The sequence below is a fragment of the Gasterosteus aculeatus genome, chromosome 18 (assembly GCF_964276395.1).
Source record: "Gasterosteus aculeatus chromosome 18, fGasAcu3.hap1.1, whole genome shotgun sequence".
Taxonomy (NCBI): domain Eukaryota; kingdom Metazoa; phylum Chordata; class Actinopteri; order Perciformes; family Gasterosteidae; genus Gasterosteus; species Gasterosteus aculeatus.
This window is the reverse complement of record NC_135706.1, coordinates 8,695,168-8,716,174: the sequence shown is the minus strand read 5'-3', so window position 1 is coordinate 8,716,174 and position 21,007 is coordinate 8,695,168. Positions and strand designations below refer to the sequence as shown.

The 21,007-nt window shown below is 46.8% G+C and overlaps 1 protein-coding gene across 1 annotated transcript in view; it reads left to right on the top strand.

The window, feature by feature from the left end:
• Positions 1-21,007, top strand: part of utrn (utrophin) — a 125,988-nt gene that overhangs the window by 83,336 nt on the left and 21,645 nt on the right. The window contains exons 58-68 of the mRNA XM_040159944.2: positions 1,602-1,731; positions 3,079-3,347; positions 4,027-4,173; positions 5,821-5,899; positions 7,004-7,064; positions 11,525-11,586; positions 12,326-12,400; positions 14,044-14,245; positions 14,880-14,965; positions 16,165-16,322; positions 19,385-19,551. Coding sequence (XP_040015878.2) covers positions 1,602-1,731; positions 3,079-3,347; positions 4,027-4,173; positions 5,821-5,899; positions 7,004-7,064; positions 11,525-11,586; positions 12,326-12,400; positions 14,044-14,245; positions 14,880-14,965; positions 16,165-16,322; positions 19,385-19,551 — 1,436 coding nt within the window. The remainder of the gene's footprint in view (positions 1-1,601; positions 1,732-3,078; positions 3,348-4,026; positions 4,174-5,820; positions 5,900-7,003; positions 7,065-11,524; positions 11,587-12,325; positions 12,401-14,043; positions 14,246-14,879; positions 14,966-16,164; positions 16,323-19,384; positions 19,552-21,007) is intronic.

Here is a 21,007-nt window from a genome sequence, read left to right as displayed (position 1 = left end):
CACTCTGATGATGTGAGTGCAAAGTGTCTTTCAAATGATTCATTTGGGTGTTTGGAGTCTTTTGGAGTGCGTCTGTACTGAAAGGATACGGAGTGGCTGGGTGACGGACAGAGAGGTTTCTAACAGAGGGAATTATTTGGCACTACTTTCGCCGCCAATGTACCAGCCTGCTGCGTCTTTAAACAATGTAGTTCTCATAAATGTCAACCTCTATTGCAGTGTCACAAATAACACGGCATTTATCAAACCAGCGCCGTGTGACACACTCCTCACCCTCCTTTTACTTATCTCAATTCCACAAACGCCTCTTTTCCTCTCCCCTAGTCACCCTTCATCTAGTTTCCATCTCTCCTGGTCCACCTGTCTGTTGTTTCCTCCAGGTCGGAAATCGGAGCAAACCATTAATTAGCAGCTTGTGGTTTAATTTGTCTTCGGCGGGTCGTTCCATTTCAGCACGCCGTGTGAAATTGTCACTGCAGTGGTCTAAACTTCACTCAGCAACTTACTCCCTGCTTTTCTTTAACGTTTTTTAAGCGAGAAAAAAAGGTACATCTCGCAGCCTGCGAGCAGACGGTTACTTCCCACCCACTCTTCTTTTCTCTCCAGATGGTGCTGCATACACAATCCCACTGCACCCGGCGCGTTCGACATCTGCCGCTCAGTCAATGTTGCGCGCCTGATGAAAACAAAATTTTCGGCGTCTCATTTTACCCGCAATCGGGCCTGTTTGATGAGTGTGAAACTTCCTCAAAGCGCGTCGTCCCGTCTAATCAACTCTCCTCACGGCGTCTTTTCAACCACATCGCCTCCTCGCGAAGTGATAGAACAGGGGGAAACCGTTTTATTAAAACCACAATAATTATACCGTTACATGCCATGCTTATTACCTCTGTTTATTCTTTTTATCTTGCTGTGGTAAGGACATCTTCTTATTTTCTTTGCTTTCCATATTCTTTTTGTGTCCTAAAATACATAGCAGATGGTTACACGCGTAGTAAACGTGTCTATCGCAGTAGATGACTGGGACATGCAGTATCTCTAGCCAACTTTATACTGATAACTGTGCATGGCCAGAGCTCCAAGCTGCTCACTTTGCTCCACAGTTAACTGGACCGATACAAAGAGATGCCCGGTTTGAACCTCGATGGCCGCTCTCCGTCTCTCTCTCGCTGCCCCTCGTAATATAGCCGCTCTCCGGGAGTGTTGTTTATCTCACCACTAAGTTTAAAATAATCTTTCCCTTGTCTTCTTTCGCCATGTTAGTGTTTGTGAGGTCATCTTTGGGGAGAAAAGGACAGTCTGAGCTCATTCAAACAGATTTGCAAGATCGGGGTATTTCAGTTGGGCGAGCAGCAATCTGGGTGCAACACCTTGTTCAGCAGGTTCATGTGGAGTTCACTGGTGCTGACGAGATTAAAGAGTCAAATATATACACGTGCCTGCACAGGGGATACGGTAATTAAATGCACTTTCTTTCCCGTTGAGATGGCTTGTTCTGCCTTCTATCTCTGCAAAAAAAGGGTTGCCAGGATAACGCACACTGTCTTTTCTATTCTAATTGTTACAATAAATGTTCGTATCACGTTGCATTTCTCCTGCAGATACTGCGGTCCGAGCTGAAGGAACGTGAGTACTTGGTGATCAGCACGTTGGATCAAGCCCGGATGTTTCTCGCTGACCAGCCCATCGAGGGTCCCGGGGAGCCGCGCAAGAACCTGCAGCCAAAGACAGGCATGTTTAAAAAAAAAAATCAAAGCATGCTATGGACACTTTATTTTTTCTTGTGAAAAAGGGTGTAAGTGGTGCTCGATACATTACGATTGCATGTTCTGTGAGTCAGGCCCAGTAGGTCACAGAAATGTCCCCGTAGAATACTTTTTAATCAGCTTGGAGTGCCAGTTGGAATCAGTACACCCTGTACCAGAAAGCACTCAGACATGCACAGCAGGCCTGTCTGGTTGTCTTTAAATCAAACACCAGGGCTTATTTGGGCCAGTTTTGAGGTTAAGCGCTCTAGAGACGCCATTCGCTCAAGTCTGAGCTTGTGGTTATGCCAATATCTAACAGGAGAATAAAATATGCAAAGACTCATTCAGCCTTTCCACTCCGTCTCTGTCGGATGCGCCGCTGAAGTCTCGGTTAAGTCAGCACATTTCCCTTCAATCTAAAACTCAACTGTGTAAATAATTAAACCTCCCCGAAGGGCTTTGTAGGGGTGTGGAAAGACTTGAGTGCGATCCGATAGGCCTGTAGTTTGTGATCTTTGATACGGATATTAAAGTGTCGACACATTGTATAGATTGATTTTAAAAGCTGATTGCACATGAGACGCCATGCTTGTTGTTTAACCAGTGGAGATGGTAGAAGTAAAAAAGTGACACTGCAGCAGTCAGTCTGTCTTCCTTTTAGCCATTTAATATATTGACCTGTATTTTTTTTGTTTGTGCACCATGTTATCACAGGCAGCATGACGTTGCATGTATCTAAGAGGTTCCACCTGCAGTACTTCAGTTGCCTGCGGTGTGTGTGTGTGTGTGTGTTTGTGTGCGCATGCAGTCATGAGGAGGGGATAGAGGGAAAATGAGAGGTGCAACAGGTGAAGATGGTAATCGTGTCACTACCCTGGAGAAGAGACCTTAGACCTCATAAAAGCTGCTCATCTTTCTTTCGAGGTCAAATTGGCTATAGAAGTTTTCTCCTCTGCCCCCTCTTTTCTTTCCTCTCCACATCCTCGGTGTCTCTCACTCTTTTTTTTATATCTCTCTGAGTTTTCTCAAGCCTAGGCTATTTTCACTGTAATTGAGAGCATTGTTCTTTATCACCTCCTGTTCTTCTCTTCTCCTCTTGAGTTTTCCTTATTGCCCAAGCTGCAATCAAACGAGAGGAAAGCAATGTTCAGGAAGAGGGAAAGTTCCCAAGAAAGGCTTGCTCAGAAACTTTAGATGTAATTGCATTTTTAATTTCCAGAGCTCCATATTTCATAACCCCAACGTCTTATAATGTACTTACTGGAGAATGTTTCTCTTTTTTCAATCACAAGTCCATGTGTGATGTTGTCTCGCTCTCCTCTTCCTCCAGACCTCACCGCGGAGGAGAAGGCTCGAGGTTTGGCGCGGGCCATCCGCAAGCAGACAGGCGAGGTGAGCGAGCGGTGGGAGCGCCTGAAGGGACACATGGGGGGCTGGCACAACCAGTTGGAGCGGGCCCTGGAGCGACTCCAAGAGCTGCAGAGCTCCATGGACCAGCTCGACCTGCGGCTGACTCGGGCGGAGGAGGTCAAAGCCACCTGGCAGCCGGTGGGGGACCTGCTGATCGACTCTCTGCAGGACCACATCGACAAGACCGTGGTGAGTGTCCTCCGTCCCGCGTGGATCTCGTTTATCAGCAGAGGCACATCCGGAAAATAAGTCTGCTTTAATACAAGTGACGTCTGTGAACTCTCACTTCACATTTTCCACTTGTTTATTTGATGATTTACGCGGTTCGGTTGAGTCCTGTTTGGTTGCATGTGTCAGAGTGTATTTTGCCAAGGACACCTGGCCCAGAGAAACGAGCAGCACGTTTTGATTTACAGGCAGGAACGGCAGTAAAATGGTCAAAAATGAAATTGTCTTTGCCAGCTCTTTCCGACTTAATGATGCCTCCCGGTGGCACAGACAGTCGGGCCATTTGTTTCTTTTAAATCAATGTCGTGTAAGCATCCACTGTGACCAAATCTATTTATCTTTCAATAGCTCTTGTTACGACAGTGAAAACACGTCCACAGTATCTGTCACACAACAAAACATAACCGGAAACGGGATTCATCTCCAAACCAGAGATCATTTTAACAGAGTAAACAAGGAAAAGTTAAATAGCAATTAAGATCAACTAAAAGGATAACCACGTTCTGTTCATCTGCGACATAATTATTGTTTGTGAAGCACAAACGTCACGGTTAAAGTGATCAGACAGCCCAAGTTTTGAATAGCAACAAATCCCAGTAAATACTTTCCACCCTGCAACAACATTTGGCTTTCTGTCCAGACCTTCAGAGAGGAGACGGCCCCGTTACGTCAGGACGTCCGAGACGTCAACGAGCTTTCGGCGGAGCTGACGCCGTTGGACATCCAGCTGTCCTCCACCGCGTTCAGACAACTGGACCAGCTCAACATGAGGTGGAAACTACTACAGGTAGCCGAAGTCCTCCTCGGTTCGGAGCGGACCGGGGTTTTCCCACGCATATCTCTAGCTTGCTGTCTCTCGGGTTGGAGGAGACGCTTTTTGTCTCACAGCGTCTCTCTCTCTCTCTCTTCCTGTCCTGCTGTATGCATGCTGATTTCTCAGAGACTGAGAGCTGCCCCTCTGCCTGTGTACCTGTTTTATTGAAACGCGGCCCCAGTGCTCACTTCCGCGCTCTCTCTCTCTCTGCACATCAATGGACCATATTCTCACACAACACCAGTCACGTTCTTGACTCTCCACGCACCGCGGTGTCTCGGTTTGATCCACTTGTGGGACCCAGAGTTGTTCTCAGAGTGGAGCATGTCTCAGCCCGAGGGGGAAAGTTGTGGAGTCGTGATTTTGGGAAGGAACGTGAGATGGGAAGAGAAGTGATGACTTGTTTAATTAAAACAGGTCACGGGTCATCTGTTTCTATTTGTTTACCTTTCCATCGGGTCTCATTGAAACATTGGCTGAGTTTTTCTGTTTTTTTTTATGTCATCGTTTCTACGTCTCCTGTACAAGGTGATGCCAAAGTACTTTTGCCTCGGATGTGCATGAGCGGGCTCAGCTGGCCGGGGATGTCCGTGGTGCTTAGTGGTAGAAGGGTTGAATGTAGGTCAAATAACCACATGACATCATATTGGAGGACACATGACAGCCAAAGATGTCCCTGTCAAGGAAACTTTTACAGGCAAGGATGTTCTTGTATGCTGTCATGCAGCATTATTGGTGATGGTTGTGGGCAGCTGTGCTAATTTGTAGCCTTGTGATATTTGCCCTGCACTGACACCCACTAATAGTCTTTCTGCCTGGAGAATAAACATAACTCGCATACAGAGTCAGAGGAGGGCAAAGTGGTCAGTGGTCTGCACACTTCTCTCTGTTGTCCGTTGACTTTGAACCTTCCAGTCTGCATGGAGGCCACAGCTTCACTAACAAGCCAGTTCTGGCTGTGCAGTTTGATGATTTGCTTTTCAAATGCAGACAGCTCCCATCTTCCTCTCAGTGGGACAGTTGCCATAACAGCCATTAGTAGCCAGAAAGAAACTGAGCTATTGGCCTTTTTATGCCTATTTCCAAGAAATAGCCTGCGTGCACAGCTGTTATCAGGCTTCCATACCGCCTGAGGTGTGTGTGTGTGTGTGTGTGTGTGTGTGAGTCTTAATATCACAGACTGCCAATACCATCCTGCCAGTCAGCCTCATGGAGCGAAGCAAAACCACTGCCACGGACGGCACGTGTGCGCTGCCTGCGAGGTCAATACTCCGTTTACTCGAGGGCAGAGGAGTGTAATTTATAAGCAAGCTATTTGTTTTTGTCATGTCATAAGTTTTGTTATAATGCCATGTTTTATTGCCACGTCGCTGTCATCTGCGTCTGGAGATTTGTCCCGTTGGAAAGCAGGATATGATGTTGAAAGGGTAAATAACGGCACATATGAATGTATATTCAAGATAATGTGTTTATACTCCTAAAAGGAAAAGCTTTCTCAACCACGCGCGACTCCACTCTCACAGAAATGAAAATCATGAACCAGGAACTTTAAAGATCTATTACTCTGAGCACCGCCCTCAGGCCCACAGCTGACTGTCTCCTCTCCTGTCTGTCTGTCAGGTGGCGGTGGAGGACAGACTGAAGCTGCTTCAGGAAGCCCACAGAGACTTCGGCCCGTCGTCTCAACATTTCCTCTCCAGTAAGTGCAGAGCCAGCGGGGAATTGGACAAACACGCGAGACTCACTTACACTGTTTCACATCCCGCTTAATCTTCTAATCCTCGACCACGTGCTTCACAGCCACGCGTGCTTTGAGATATGTGGGTAAAGGCGCGCACACACACACACAGAAGAGCGTTTCAATCTTGAATAATGCAATGCGTGATTACAGCTCTGCTCTGCATACCTCCCCCCTCCTCCCCCCGCTTCAGAGCGGTGATTAGCAGAGAGAGGCAACAGAGAGAAAGAATAAATGTACGAGTGTGAACAGTAAACAAAGCAGCCAGACTCTTTCTCGCGGTGTGTCTCTTTCTAATGTCATTTCTATAATCATGAGGCCATTAGTGTTATTTCTGCTGCTCCCCATTTGCTCTGCTGGCTGTCAGACGCGGGGATAAAATGGGACGGCGTGTGACTCAGAGGCAGGTGGTAAGCTCGCCCCAGCGTCTCCAATAGACATGAATATCCCAAGTAAGCCCCGCTGAGAGCCCAGCAAACCGCAGCAGACGACACAGCCCCTACGTCTCTTCTTTCATCTTCCTGGTACTAGGACGCTATCTACTCCATCACACATTTGCTCTCATTACACTTGTAGCTTAATATTCCCCCGGGGATCAATAAAGCACTGCGTCGTTATCTCGCCTTTCCATCTCGTACATCTCCCAATCTCACTTAATCTCTTTCTCTTACTGTGTTTTCATCTCTCTATCTCGGCTTATAGCTGTGTCAAGTAGGAGGGAAAGTGGAAGGGCAATAAATCAAACGTTTCTGCTCCGTGTTTCTCTTAAGAGGCTCTCTTAGAGTCTTATATCTGGCTCCTTTCTACAATGTATAAGCCCGTCACGGTGAACGTGCCATTTGTCTGTCACTGTTTATTGTCTCCTTCGTATTAAGTTCAACACATCGCTGTAACATTATTATTATTTGTATTATTATTATGGAAGTGTTATATATTTATATTCAAGTCAAACACAAAAGGGATTATTGTACTTCATTTTAAAACTCTGCAATATTTATCAAGATGGTGTTTTGATTTTGACGTTTGTCTTTCTCTCCCCCTCGTCTTGTCGCTCTCCGTCTGCAGCTTCGGTACAGCTCCCCTGGCAACGTGCAGTGTCTCAGAATAAGGTTCCATATTACATCAAGTAAGTGTTGAAAGATGACTTCGATAGCCATCTTTGTGTGTCTTCACCGGGGGTTTGTCTTTACGAAATTTAAGGGAGATTTTCTTGTCTCAGGCTTGTTTTTAAAAGTATTTTTGAATAAAAACAAAGGTTTGAGAAAAGAAAAAGAATAAAAAAAGGTTATTAATATTTGGCACTGGTGATGATCTTTGACCCCTTAGCTTACTTTGTGCCCGCTGCGCTTGTCTTCATTCCCGGGTTGAATTGAGATTCCTGCTGGAGAGTTTAAAAAAAAAAAGCAAGTTGATTCATTCTGGACCAGCTGAAATGTACTGAATATTCAGAAATATATCCGCAAATTTAGCTGGCCTTTGAAAGGTAAATGCATTGGTATGTAGATTTCCAACTGATATTTCCTCCTCCAGAAAGAGGAAATGTGGGCTGTATTGTGCAAATAGAGTTGATATTTCCAATTATTTCTATATTTCTATATTCGATATTTCCCCCTTTTAAAAAATGTTCACAGTTGACAGGGAAAGAGCCCATTATCTTTTCTATCTAATGCTCATCAACCTCTTCATATAAAAGTTCTGACCGCTAGCGACCTCCTGCATACATCAGCCACCAGCTATCAGGTAGCCGCTGTCCCATCTACATCCTGTGCACGTACTTCATTTCTATTGCTCCCAATTACCCGCTCGGCTCGGCCCAATAGCTCCTGTGTGTATATATGTCAAAATTCCACCTGCACATTTGTCATTCAGTCCATTTGCATTTCCCTTTGAGTTGCTAAATACCCGGCTGAGTCCCTGGGAGCCCTCCACCCCGTTTTAATAGTGACTATAACTTTAGCTGGACGTCTTGGTCCCGTTTTATTTTTTTGCTGCAAAAACAGCAGGTTATTATTTAAAAAAGCTCTCTGTGTCGATACAAGTCGCAAACAATGCTGCTTCCCAGGAAATGACGTCTCTCTAAATTGGATGGACCTCATTATCAAGAACTCGTGTTACTGGGGCGCTTTGGCTGTCTAACTTTGGGATTTAGGATAATAGAAAAGTTGTCATTTTTAGGACTCCCTCAAATTGCCTTTTGCTCTGAATTGAGAATGTCATCGCATCAGTAAAACGACAACCTAGCACTGTTAAAAATCCCCCCTTGTGCCATTGTTCACAGAACAACCCATCGTAAAAGCTTCGGCCACGGAGATGAACTGATCCGTCCCGGGGTTGTGATAAGTTAAATGTCACCAAAGAGATTTAATGCAACATTTTCCAAAGCATATCCATTTTGGTTCAGTACGGTCCGTACTTTTACTTGTATTTTACTTGGACTTTTACGTCTGCTCGGGATAGATAACAGTATATGTTTTTGAAGACTTTAGCTCAGCGTTGCATTCAAGTGATTCTGGAAAGCTGGCCTCCAAAATGATGTAACAAGCTAATTAAAATGAACCGCTCCCGTTTCTCTGATAAGTCCGACTCAATTTTAAAGGAGGTGTTTTTCAGATGGACAACAAAGATCAAAATCCAAGGATTTAGACCGAGCGAGCAGGGGAGGGACACCTGCAGTGCGTTTAGGCTGCAACTTGGCATCAGAGGAGGATCAGATGAATGGCCTGCGAGGACAGGCTTCTGACTTTACAGTCAACACCTCCTTGTGATCACGGATGTGCCCAGCCGATGACCCGGCCTCCGCTCCATGGAACAAACACAAAGCAGACGCGCACAAAGCAATAAGCCACCGCTCACACACACACACACACACACACACACACACACGCATGTGCGCTCCCGCCGGAAACGAGCTAGGATTCACTAACCAAACACACAACAGAGTGAGCACACACCATTTGTGTTGTTGATTACTCCGACTGGGTTCTGCCTGGCTTTTCTTTTCTTCTTTTTTTAACATTAAATTGCTTTTCAGAAACCACAAGAAAAGGATCAATTCCTTTTCAGCCTTTACCTCCGTGTGAGGTTTTCTTTCATGTTAAAATACCCTCACTGGACCTCGCTCACACAGACGCACGCAATGAGGCCGCTGCACACACTCGTGCAAATCCACTTCATTTGGAGCCCTTGGGAGGCTGAACTCTAAATCCATCTCCAGGACTAATCACAGGTCGCTTCCAGTGCCTCGACATCCTTAGGACACCCGCATCAGTCTTTGGCACATTCATTACCCCCCGAACCGATCCTCGTTTCCTCTTCCATCTCCTCTCGCACTCTGCCTCCTTTCTCGGGGCTGACAAAGGGCCCCCTGATTAAGAGAGCGCATTGTCCGCCTCCTGCAGCGTTCGGGCGACACATTGGGGGGGGGGGGTGGCTTTTGCACTATTTCTGTGTCTGCCGTCTCATGCTGGCGACCTCACACGCCGTCCACTTTCTCCCATTACGGCACTTCAGGGGGGAGGAGGCAGGCCGTGTGGGCTAATTTAGGGGAAATATAGCAGGACTGCATCTCTGCCATAGTTTGAGAAAGTCTCTGTGTCCTTGTGTGGAAACCTTTAGTGGTAGTTGGCTGGTCGGAATGAAAAAATACCTAATGCATCCCCTAGTAATGTAGGAGACGTTTGGTCTCAGGAGAATAAATGTAGTTTGAAATGGGTGTCAAAAGCAGAATGCTGATGGCGTCTGGAGGGGCGGGTGTACGTTTGTCAGAGCAAAGGAGGAGAGAAGATGTCAGGTGGTGAAAGCAGCCTCTGCTCTCCTGTCACAGACACTTTGGGAGGGATCTGGCAGGTTGTCGTCTCCGAATGAAAAAGAAAAGTTCCTGAAATCTTTCTCTTCCATACTCTGATATTTTCAAAATTCTGTCTCTTTGGAAAGTAATCACTCATGATTATTCTCCGTGCTCTCGAAGTGTGGAACAATAACACGCACTCGCATCAATAGCAATAGGTCAGCAGGTCAATAGCAATTATTTTTATCTAAGCTTCATTGTTATTGTGATCTCTTGGCCTGATGGGGTTAGACCGCACTGTCAGATGCTTGCCTACTTTACTGGCACACTTATCGTAGACGTTCGCATCCGACCTGCGCCTGCTGCAGAGGTCTGTGACCTCATCTGATTTGTTGCTGCTCAATAAGAGAGATCATTAAATGAAGGAAAATGTTAAAAAGACGCAATGGACAGTCAACCCCAGAAGCTCACCGTCAGCCTCCACCCCCTGAGAAAAGACACCAGCCCGGATCGAAGGACAGTGCGCTGCCACGTCTCCTCATCAAAAACAAAACTACCGGGGAGTTATTTTCTGTTGCTTGTCCAATCAAAAATAATAACTAATTAGAGAGCTGAAATAAATGCGCAAGAAAGTTGTTGACTGCACCTGAGTTACTGGGAGTGGAAGAAAGGCTTTTGATTTGACCTCACGCTGGTTCGCGGTAGACTGAGGATTTACCTCTGCAATTTACAAGAAGCTTTCGAATATCTGTCTGTGCGGATCTGTTTGTGTCCCGCTGCTCTTTGATGTTCTCTGTCGCCTGTCCTCTCGCCCGCTGCGTGACGTGTCAAAAAAGATGCCTTTGGCATTACAAAGGGAATACAGTGACGGCAAAGCGCTGAGTGCAGTCGAACCTGGCAACTCGGCCGCCCTCATTACGGCATTCATGAGTCGCGGATGTAAGCACGGGTTTTGTCATCTTTTTGAAGATGGAACTGTGTGTATACGTGTGTTTACATAAACTCGCTCAAAGGAATTGATCGTGTGTCTAGCGTCACAAGCATTTTTTCTGTAGCCGTGGGCCAATTACGGCCCGGATATCCCGCCTCGCGTCTCCTTGATGCATGTGGCAGCGGGAAAGGCTCCATCAGTCCGCGATAGTGTCGATGGCCCGGGTGGGAGGAGGGCTCCCGCCGCCCTGCTCCGCCATCTTGCTCCGCCGCCTCATTTCACTTTGCTCTGCTGCCGGTCAGTGCTAGGACCACGGGGGCATTCAGAAGCAGACTTCTTTCCAGGAGCCGGTCTTCCAGAAATGTTCTCAAACATTCCACACAGATATAATTGCGATCATGTGGCAGGCAGATAAAACACACACACACACACACACACACACACACACCGAGCCATAAGTCAGATTCTTGAGCGAAGTCAATTCGTTCGATCAGCCTTGTTGTTTGTTTTCATGGCATCGGTGTTTCAGTTGATTCTTGTTTGTTGGTCTGTTGTGTGTGTACTTGTGAGGCTTCTGTCTGAGGCAGACGTGTAATGGTGTTTGGAAAGGAAAGACGTCAATTTCTGCTCAACAACAAAAGAGTTTGTAATGAAGTCAGCGACAATGTTTTCACACATCAAGTGATGGTCATAATGGGTCCATGTTTTTTTTGTGTGTTGTTTAGTTTCTAGATAATTACAGAGGTGGTTTCTGTGATGAGCCTCAAACGGTTGTGTTTCTGTGTGTGTGTTGTCGTCAGTGGCTCCTGTTCTGTTTGTGTGTTTTTATTTCTTCATTCTAACGTCCCTCATCTGTTGTGTTTTGCAGTCATCAGATTCAGACGACCTGCTGGGACCATCCAAAGATGACAGAACTGTACCAGTCACTAGGTGAGAAACACAACCGCTTGGTATTTTGACTACCGGGAATAATCCCGAGCCAAACGGCTGCAGCGGGTTAACTAATTATAAAACAACACATTTTCTCAGTTGCCTGGATTAATCAGACATGTTTTATTTCACACATATAACACCTCAGAGATGTTCTGCACTCCAAAAGCATGGAGGTGAATTTCAGTTCTGGTCCTTGCAGTGCAGAACTCATGTTTCCGTCACTCTGGATAATCAACTAAATTAGCTGTGAACCGTTTAATGCGTTTCTTCAGTTAAATATTCCGATGAAAGTCTCTCGCTTCTCTGGCGGACTCATTCCTCTCGTGTCTGGTTAGTTTACTCTTTAGATTTAACGTGATGAAAACTGCACCTTGATCTTTTTGGCTCTTTCTCCTGCTCCTTGTTAATATCCACACGGTCTTTCCCCGGGGATTGGGGGGTGGGGGGGCTAGTATGGCCGTTCATTAATGAGCAGCCGGATAAGTAATAAGCTGTGAAACTTTGGGAGCGTTTGCTTTAGGCCAGCAGCTCAACAAATAGCCCCGGCTCCCCGAGAGACAGGACTCACTAACCTAATTACACAGTGCGCATTAGCCCCCCCGCGTCCCCCCGGTCATCTCCATAGACAATAACTAACAAAAAAACTACATCTGTCGGCGTAGGCCTGATTTCCTGCTCCCGCTCTGCTTGTTTTTCATCCCTCTGTCCCCCCCCCCCCCCCCCCCCCCATCTGTAGCGGACCTGAACAACGTGAGATTCTCAGCGTACCGAACGGCCATGAAGATCCGGAGACTGCAGAAAGCGCTGTGCTGTGAGTGAGGCGCACGCACTCGAACACACCTTCGTACGTGATTTTGATTTACTTGAGTGCAGCGGGGCGGCTCCAGCAATAACTGGGAGCTTTGCCAGACACTGTGCCAGAACAGTGCAGGAGCCTGGGGTGCTATACGCTGTGTCGGTGTGTGTACAGGCGTGGTTCTGACCATGCAGTCACAGCAGGTGATTGTGTTCCACCTGTTGTGTCCAGCCTCATTTGGTGTGCACAGGTGGGATTTCATTAGGCTTTATTATGCTTTTTTTTTTATGCCCAATTTCTCGCAACACAAGAGCTGCTGTCTCCTAGTTTATGACCTAAGCCTGGATAAAGGTGGCTATTACCTACGGTCTCAGGTGGCTATCAAACCCATGGAGGCGCACACACACACATACTCGCACACACTGCAGGTGCATGCAAGACTCAACCAGCACGGCTGCAGCTACTTGTGCTCTGCACAGAATAATAATGTTGACAAATGTTAACTATTATCCAGCTGTTGACATTATTTTTGAAACACACACGCCGGGAGCTCCAACTGCTCATTTACATCCTGCTGCTTGTAGGACGTTTGTGCTAAACGAACACCAAAATAGGCCGTGCCTGTGTTTGTGCAGAGTAGGCATGGGTACCTGAATAGCCGTGGCTATCAGTGAGTGTTTTTCTGTTTGTTGGTCGTTAATGGGTTTGAGTGATTCAGACATTCTGGTTCACTATCTCATATTGGCTGTACGATCGCACGCGCGTTTCTGATGGGAATGCTTTAGCCCGAGTGATTTCGACTGGAGGCACTGCAATTCAATTTCACCCATTAGATTAGAGCCACGCCGCAAATACACAGACGTACAGGCGCACAGCACACACACACACACACAGCAGAAGGATCAGCAGTTATTAGCCTGGATTCATGTGGAACTTTTGCTTAGAGACCTTTTGTGTGCGTGTGGGGCACACAAACACACATGACAGGGATCCTATCAAACGTCTAATTGGGTTAAGTCTGCGCCGGGGGTGTTGGAGGGGGGGGGGGGGTTGGTGCAGCACAAATGAGCTTGCGCGGTATCATGCTAAAGGAAGCTAGACCGCACTGCTGCATGGGCCCGCTCCACGCGCATGCACCACACTAATGAGGTGCTTTTTGGGGACCAGGAGGGGACGCAAGGCGTGGAGCCGTAGAGGGGGCTTTGCAAGAGGCATGCAACAGGGCAAATGAGGAGACACGTGAGGAGGTGAGGTCAGAGGGAGCAATAGAGGGGTCATGTCCATGGCTAATCTGTGAAACGTTACCATTAGATTTGAAATGCATCACTGTGCCTACAGTATCACAATGTGTAGCAACTGTTTTGTACCATAATCGCCGTATCCTTATACGTATGGTTCCACCACATTAAACAACACGCCGTGGGGTGAATTCACAGATAATTGATTTATAGCCGCTGACAGCACCATGAAATGGGCATCATTTGCAACAAAGGTCTGTGCCGTCTCAAGATCTAATGCACAAACGATATGGCGCTAACATTGCAGCGCAAACATCCCTGTAAAGAATTCTCACTCATATTAATATTTCAGCACAATAATCTGCTCTCTGTCCTGTCCTCTCCTCCTCTCCTACTCCTCCTGCTACATCTCACGTGCAGTGGACCTGCTGGACCTCAGCGTGGCCCAGAACACCTTCGAGCAGCACAAGCTCACCAACAACAGTCAGCTGCTGTCGGTCCCCGACGTCATCAACTGCCTGACGTCCATCTACGACGGCCTGGAGCAGGAGCACAAAGACCTGGTTAACGTGCCGCTCTGCGTCGACATGTGTCTCAACTGGTTGCTCAACGTCTACGACACGTATGTCCGCCGCCTGCTTCCCATTTAGGGCGCGATGCCTCTTTCTCCGCTGGATTTGTCACAGATTATGACAAAGCCTGTCGCCACCTGCATCCTTTTCTTTTTCAAAAACGTAACTAATGAATGCTGTCAGGGTTGCTATAATTTTGGGTTTTCAGACACATTTGATCCAGCGCTTTGAAATACACTGTGTAAAATGTTGAATCTGATGAAAGCAGCAGAACTGACACATCTAGTTGTCACTGTGCTCCAGCATGTTTAAATCCATCTGCGTTGGCTTCGTCTGTGCATAACGATTAGGGTATACCTACTCTCTTATGTATATACATATTGCGGCAATGTTAACAGGCTTCTTGCATTAGCAAGTGCATCATTTGGCATACCTACCGGACATGCACATATACATGCATGAACGTACCGTGTAACTAAACATGTGTTCACATGCTGCAAACCAACGTGCTACCTGGTCAAAATATTGTTTGTGGGTATTCAGAAAATGCAGTAGTGATCTCACCTACAATGCTAGAATTACCCCCCCTCTCCCTCCCACACACAAACACTTAATGACTATCTATCACTGCTGTTGCATATAACATATTTGCTGTGTGTGTGTGTGTGTGTGTGGTCCGTGCAGTGGTCGCAGTGGGAAGATCCGCGTCCTGTCCATGAAGATCGGTTTGCTCTCTCTCTCCAAAGGACACCTGGAGGAGAAATACAAGTGTAAGTACCGACTACTAGGTAAGATATCCGCTGATGTACACATGCACTTAAACGCTCCGCGCTGTCCGAGCCTGTTGGCCGCGAGTCCGTCCTCCACGTCTCCAGCAAAGCTGCTGTCCCAGCTGTATTAATCAAACTCACAGAGAGAGAGAGAGAGACAGAGAGGAGCTGGAGAGCGGGTCGCCTAATTGCATGGGAGACCTCCTACGCGTCTCCCCTGTTCTTTATTTAATTTTCTATTCCGATTTATTTTTGAGGATTAGCAAAGCGTGAATATGGGCTCGCTGCACCCGGGAGGAGACTGTCATTCTGGCTCCCCGCTCTTTGTTTCGGCTGCTTTATCTCTCTCTGTCTATCTTCCACTGCTGTCACTGCTAACACCATTGTTCATCCATCCCACGGTGCCCCTTCGTCTTCTATCCTGTCTTACTTACTCTCACGTTCCCTCATTTCTCCATCCCCCCCTCCTCCCCGTCTCTTGCCACGGCCTACCCGAGCCCATTCGTTCCACTGGCAGTTTCTATTAGCCCGAGGAGGGTATCGACCATGCTTGATTGCGTGGTTCTTCCTTTACTCTTTTGGAGTCTCATTTGCTGTCAGTCGCATGCACATGGCTACTGTGCAACACACACACACGCTATTCAATACTTTTTTGTTGCTTGTTTTTTGTGACAGTTGAATGTCGAATGTAATTTTGTGGCATTAGTGAGCTGGACGTGTGGTGACGACGTACGGAGCGTGCGTACGAGGCGGGTCGCAAGCGCGTCTCGCTGCTGGCGTTTGCACGTGGCGAGCGCACACTTAACAGGCGCCGGCATCGGGGGGGCAGTCTTTACTCAGAGATCAAAGTCGACTGTAAGCAGAGCAGAAAGACCTGCCGTGCGGCACCCAACCCGTTTCTCGGATCACCCTCTGGTGTCACTGGGCAGGCGTCCCTATCCAGTAACGGCTCAATCTCTGGGAGAGTGTGGGGAGGGAGATTAGAGGAGGAAGAGCCTGGCACGTTTGAAGTAAAACAGATTAAAAATACGTCTCTTCCCTGATTTCTTCCCCGCTGTGCTATTATGTCACACTTTCTCCCTCTACGTCTACTAATACCTATATCTTTATTCCAAATATCCCCCACATGAATGGACTCTCTCACCCAACCCTCCTTCTTTCGCTTCTTTAAAATGTTTTGTTTTGTATTGCTCCCACAGACCTCTTCAGCCAGGTGGCGTCAGCGGGTGACACGTGTGACCAGAGGCAGCTGGGTCTGCTGCTGCACGAGGCCATCCAGGTCCCGAGGCAGCTCGGGGAGGTGGCCGCCTTCGGAGGCTCCAACATCGAACCCAGCGTCCGCAGCTGCTTCCAGCACGTAGGTTCACACACGGACACACAGTCCAATGGTAAACTGGTCTCACAGTGGGCCACAACTTTTATAATATCTAGTCGATCTTATTTTGATGAAGTAGCATACGCCCAGATCAGGGTTTGTTGGTTTTTAGCCCTGTGGTGGAGTGAAAGAAGCTCCACGGGCACAGAGTTTGCCGTCTCGACAAACAAAACTGGGGACTGCAATCTGCTTCAGTTTAAATGAATTGTAGTTTATCCCAGCAGGACTTCTTCTAAAGCCCTTTCTTGTCACACTGTTTGACGTGGATTAACATCTACGTGAGACTACGTGAGTTCCAAAAGATGAAAATATTTATTGTTGCCGCACTTCCGCTGCACTTTAACGGTGCCAGAACTGTCTCTGCCAACACTTCTACACTGGCTGCTCAATGTACCCGTGGGTTTGTCTTTAGCTTCTCATACGTGTAGCGGTTTTAGAGTCGCGGTAATCGTACGTCAAAGAGGTCAGTGCGTTTAGACTCGCATTACCCATAATAGTTTTTGGCAGGTAATTAGTACTGTAAGAGATTCAGTTTCTTTTCTTCCCAAAGTTAATTGTCATCAAACGCCCCAGACTCCTCCAGTGTCCTGTAACGCCTGCCTCTCTCCATCCGGCAAAAGTGCTTCAATATTTAAGCGCCGCTGACCTCAAACGGCCTTCAGTCTTCTGGCTGTTTGTCCTTTGGTGTTTCACTGCACGTTACTAACATTCGACGGCGTCTTCATCCCCCGGGATTGCCGGCTCATTCTTCTCCATAACTCCCTCCCCTGGCTCGGGCTTCGTCAGTCTAAATGGGAGCCAGACATTAAAATTAGGAACCTATAAATTAGACTGATCTCCTGCACTGCGCGCCTCTCAGAATAGCAGCGTGAGGCAGTTTGAACCTTATTTCTCTTGTCTTGTCAAAATAATGAAAGGGGCGAACTTGTTTTCAACAATTCACTCTCCTGATGACATGTGAACACACACCGAGGTGAGCATGAACACACGCACACTCTTGTTCAGGAAGCGTTGTGCCAGCTGTCGTTCAGTTTCTCATAAATCATTCAATAATTAAGCCAAGTTGGCAGATAGGAACCAGACACACAAACACAGGCACACACACACACTCGCTATCTCTCCTTTATCCAACACACAAATGCAAGCGAAGCCACCTGTGTGTGTGTGTGTGTGTGTGTGTGTGTGTGTGTCTGCCCTGCCAGTGACACTGCAGTCACCCAGTCCATTTGGTTTAATGGGCCTGTGATGAACGAGGCGCTCCGCCATAAATATGGCCGCTTTCGCCGTTTGCTTTGTCCCTCTCCTTCATTTATCCATCCGTCCGTCCATTCGTCTAGCCTCCCTGCGAGCCGTCTCCCCTCTGCAGTAATTAATCAGTAAGTGCTATAATTCTGCCGTTAGATGACACGGAGGAGGGGCGGGAGGCGGCGATGAGACTAACGTATGGGAAAGGAGAGAAGGAGATGTGCACTGATTGTGCAGGGGAAGGTCACGAGGAAGAGTGAAGGGGGCAGAGAGGATTTGAGATGTCGTCAAGGGGGCTGGGGGGGGTTTAATTGTCAGTGTTCTCATTTTTCAACCGGTAACTTACAGCCGTCTTCTTACAGTCTGCCCTTCAACTCACCTGAAAGAACCCACACTTTAATAACCGATTTTATGTTTTTTAACTTTACTAAATGGTCATATGTTTCACTGAACATTAAAGATAAATCATTAAATGGGCAATATTCAGGCCTAAGTATCGTTTGACATTCTATTACATTTACACTTGTGCCCACACAACATCTACTTTCAGTAACATAGACACATTTTTCTCCAACTGAACAAAAATATCTCAACTGTTCAACATTGTTTAAACAAAGGCGCAAGAACCCGCTTCATGAATTAAATAGAAGACATTTTTAATCAGTGAAGAAGAGCACAACTGAATTAATATTTGATGCCAGTTTCTGGTACTGGGATATTTTGATATCTGGGGCTATGAACTCCTTAAACTTATCAAAAATGTATATTCACTGGAGAAAGTTGTTACTGTGAACTGACTGAATTGATTGATTCTCAATCCCTGATTCCAATTGGCAGGTCGGCCTCTAGCTACTGTTGCTTGTTTTGCAGTTTGAGTTTATTTCCAGGAGGATATGCTAATAATATTAAGACACTTACAGTCTTGTATGGCATAAGCCTTGGGAGGGGATCAGCAACACACACACACACACACACACACACACACACACACACACACACACACACACACACACACACACACCACTACCTATTCTTCCCGATTATTCTCTCCTACTGTTTCAAATGCATTCAGCCCTTTGCTCCATTTGCTGCCCTTTTTGTGTGTCAGGGATGATGGAAAGGTCAGCTTGGATTTGTTTAGCAACCAAGTCACAGTTTTCCAATGAGCTCATTATAACCAGCAGCCCAGCAAATCCTCAAATAGAATTTGTGATTTCTTTCTTTCTTCTGGATTCCTGTGATATTTCTTCTTACTGACAGGTTGCTTTTAAAAGGGAAAAATGTTGGAAAAATTGGAGACTTCCTTTTTTAAGATGATTTTCATTGGAAAAGCCTAGATTTTTAATCCATACTCCATCTAAAACAACATATGTAGCACTGTGCGAGTAAAGGTCAGATAAACTATTACACATCAAAAAGTTGATTGCCGTAGAGAGGAGTTTAGGGGTGTAATTTACAGCTACTTGTACGGAGCAATATCAATGTTTATTGTTTGTTATTTTAACCAAGGGATGTGAATTGAGAGCTCGTAAAAGTGACATAATCTTCTCCGCAATTCAAAGCATTAATGTGTCCTCAGGGAATGTTTGTTTTTTATGTACGGTCATCTTCAATTTGCCTGCATCTTTATTAGGCTTTCAGCAACAAGCCAAGAGTAACAGCCTGTTTGTCATTCATGCGGATGATGCAGTGGATGTTTTTACTATTTCCCGTGACACAAAGTGTCCTCACGGTTTACCGGCCTTGTGGGAACTTTTAATGGCAACTGTAAAGTGAACTTTTGCCACTTTTGCACCCAGGTGACCAATAAGGTGGAGCTGGAGCCCAGGCAGTTTGTCGATTGGATGCGTCTGGAACCCCAGTCCATGGTTTGGCTTCCGGTCCTACACAGGGTGGCTGCCGCGGAGACGGCAAAACATCAGGCCAAGTGTAACATCTGCAAGGAGTGTCCTATTGTTGGCTTCAGGTGAGCACATCCACGTAAAATATAAATAAGGTTGCAACCTGTGATTAGGCCGCACGCGCAAACACCCAACGTGTCTGTGTCCGGTCTTGTTCTCTCCTGGTTGAGCATAAAGGGCAGATCGGTGCTGGAGGGCAGACATTTGTCTAAATGTCAACAGCCGATACGCCCCTGACTAAATACCACGTGGTGGTTTGCGAAGAAACACACACAACTCCTCACAAAGGCCACAACACGCTCACGCGCTCAGAAAAGAGGCGTTTGGGTCGCGGCGATCCGTAACGGAACCAGCTTCTGATTCTGTGCCGGACTTTCACACACACGCACACATGCAACGCACGCACGTGGCTGCCTCTGTTTCAGCTGCTTTCTGATGTTGTCTTCAACAGGTGCACAAAAGATGTGCGTCGCCGTAGTCAATTTATCCCACAGTTGAGTTTTTCACTGACCAGTCGTGGCTGGAGATGTGCCCGACGCTGTGCCAAGTGAATGGAGGTCGCTGTATTGTCCCCTCCGGATTCCTTGCTTGGCCAGCAGAAAGAGAAATATAGTCAGACATTTGATGAAGCACACGGCCGCCAAGTTCTGTCATTGATCGATGAGAGGGAGCCACGGAGGGAATGGCAGAGAGAAAGAGGCGGGAAATTGCACAGCAGGCATTTTGTAGATTTCATCCCCCCCCCTCTGTCTGCAAGAACAAGGGAACATGGACATGGGATCGTCCTCGGACTCCAGCAGGGTAACGTGTCAGCAGACGTGCTTATATTTGATAAATGCCAACCCGTCCCAGCCGCTCTCGACTTGTTAAAAAAAGCCGAGGGCGGCTGAGACATCGTTCAACAGGCACCATTTCCTGAGCATTCAGGCCGACCCCTGAACACGCGCTTCATTCGCGTACTTGCTTCTCAGGGTTGTTCCTGTAAACAATAATTTAAAACGTAAATGGCTTCTCAAAAGGTCAGCGAGACAAAAGCCCTTCATGGGGTTATACTTCCCTCTTCTTTTAATCTCCTTTTGGTGAAGTTATCTTATTATGGTTTCAATCAGTGACTACTTGCAACAAATCAATTGAGCTACTTGACGATTTGTTCTACATGCCCCACTGGAAGCAATTAATAAAAAAAAACCCCAATGAAATCATGATTTGAGGAAAGAAAATCATCAAAAACAACAAAAATCCATGTTTCTGTGACAATAACCAGTGAGCTGCGAGCGACTTCTTGAATAGATCGTACATCGACAGTTTCTTACTTAAGGAACTTAATAAAAAGCTATTTTTATCCAGAGGAGGGTCCTCTCCAGCTATGAAGGTGAATCAACACCCCCTCTTCATGATAATATGCTACCCGTTCGTACGTAATGGCGCTTCCGACTTGCCGGTGTCGTGTGCGATGTTGCATCCCTTTGATGTATGGCGGCCCGCCTGCAGCTCATCAGTCAGCTAACCTTGGGAGAGCAG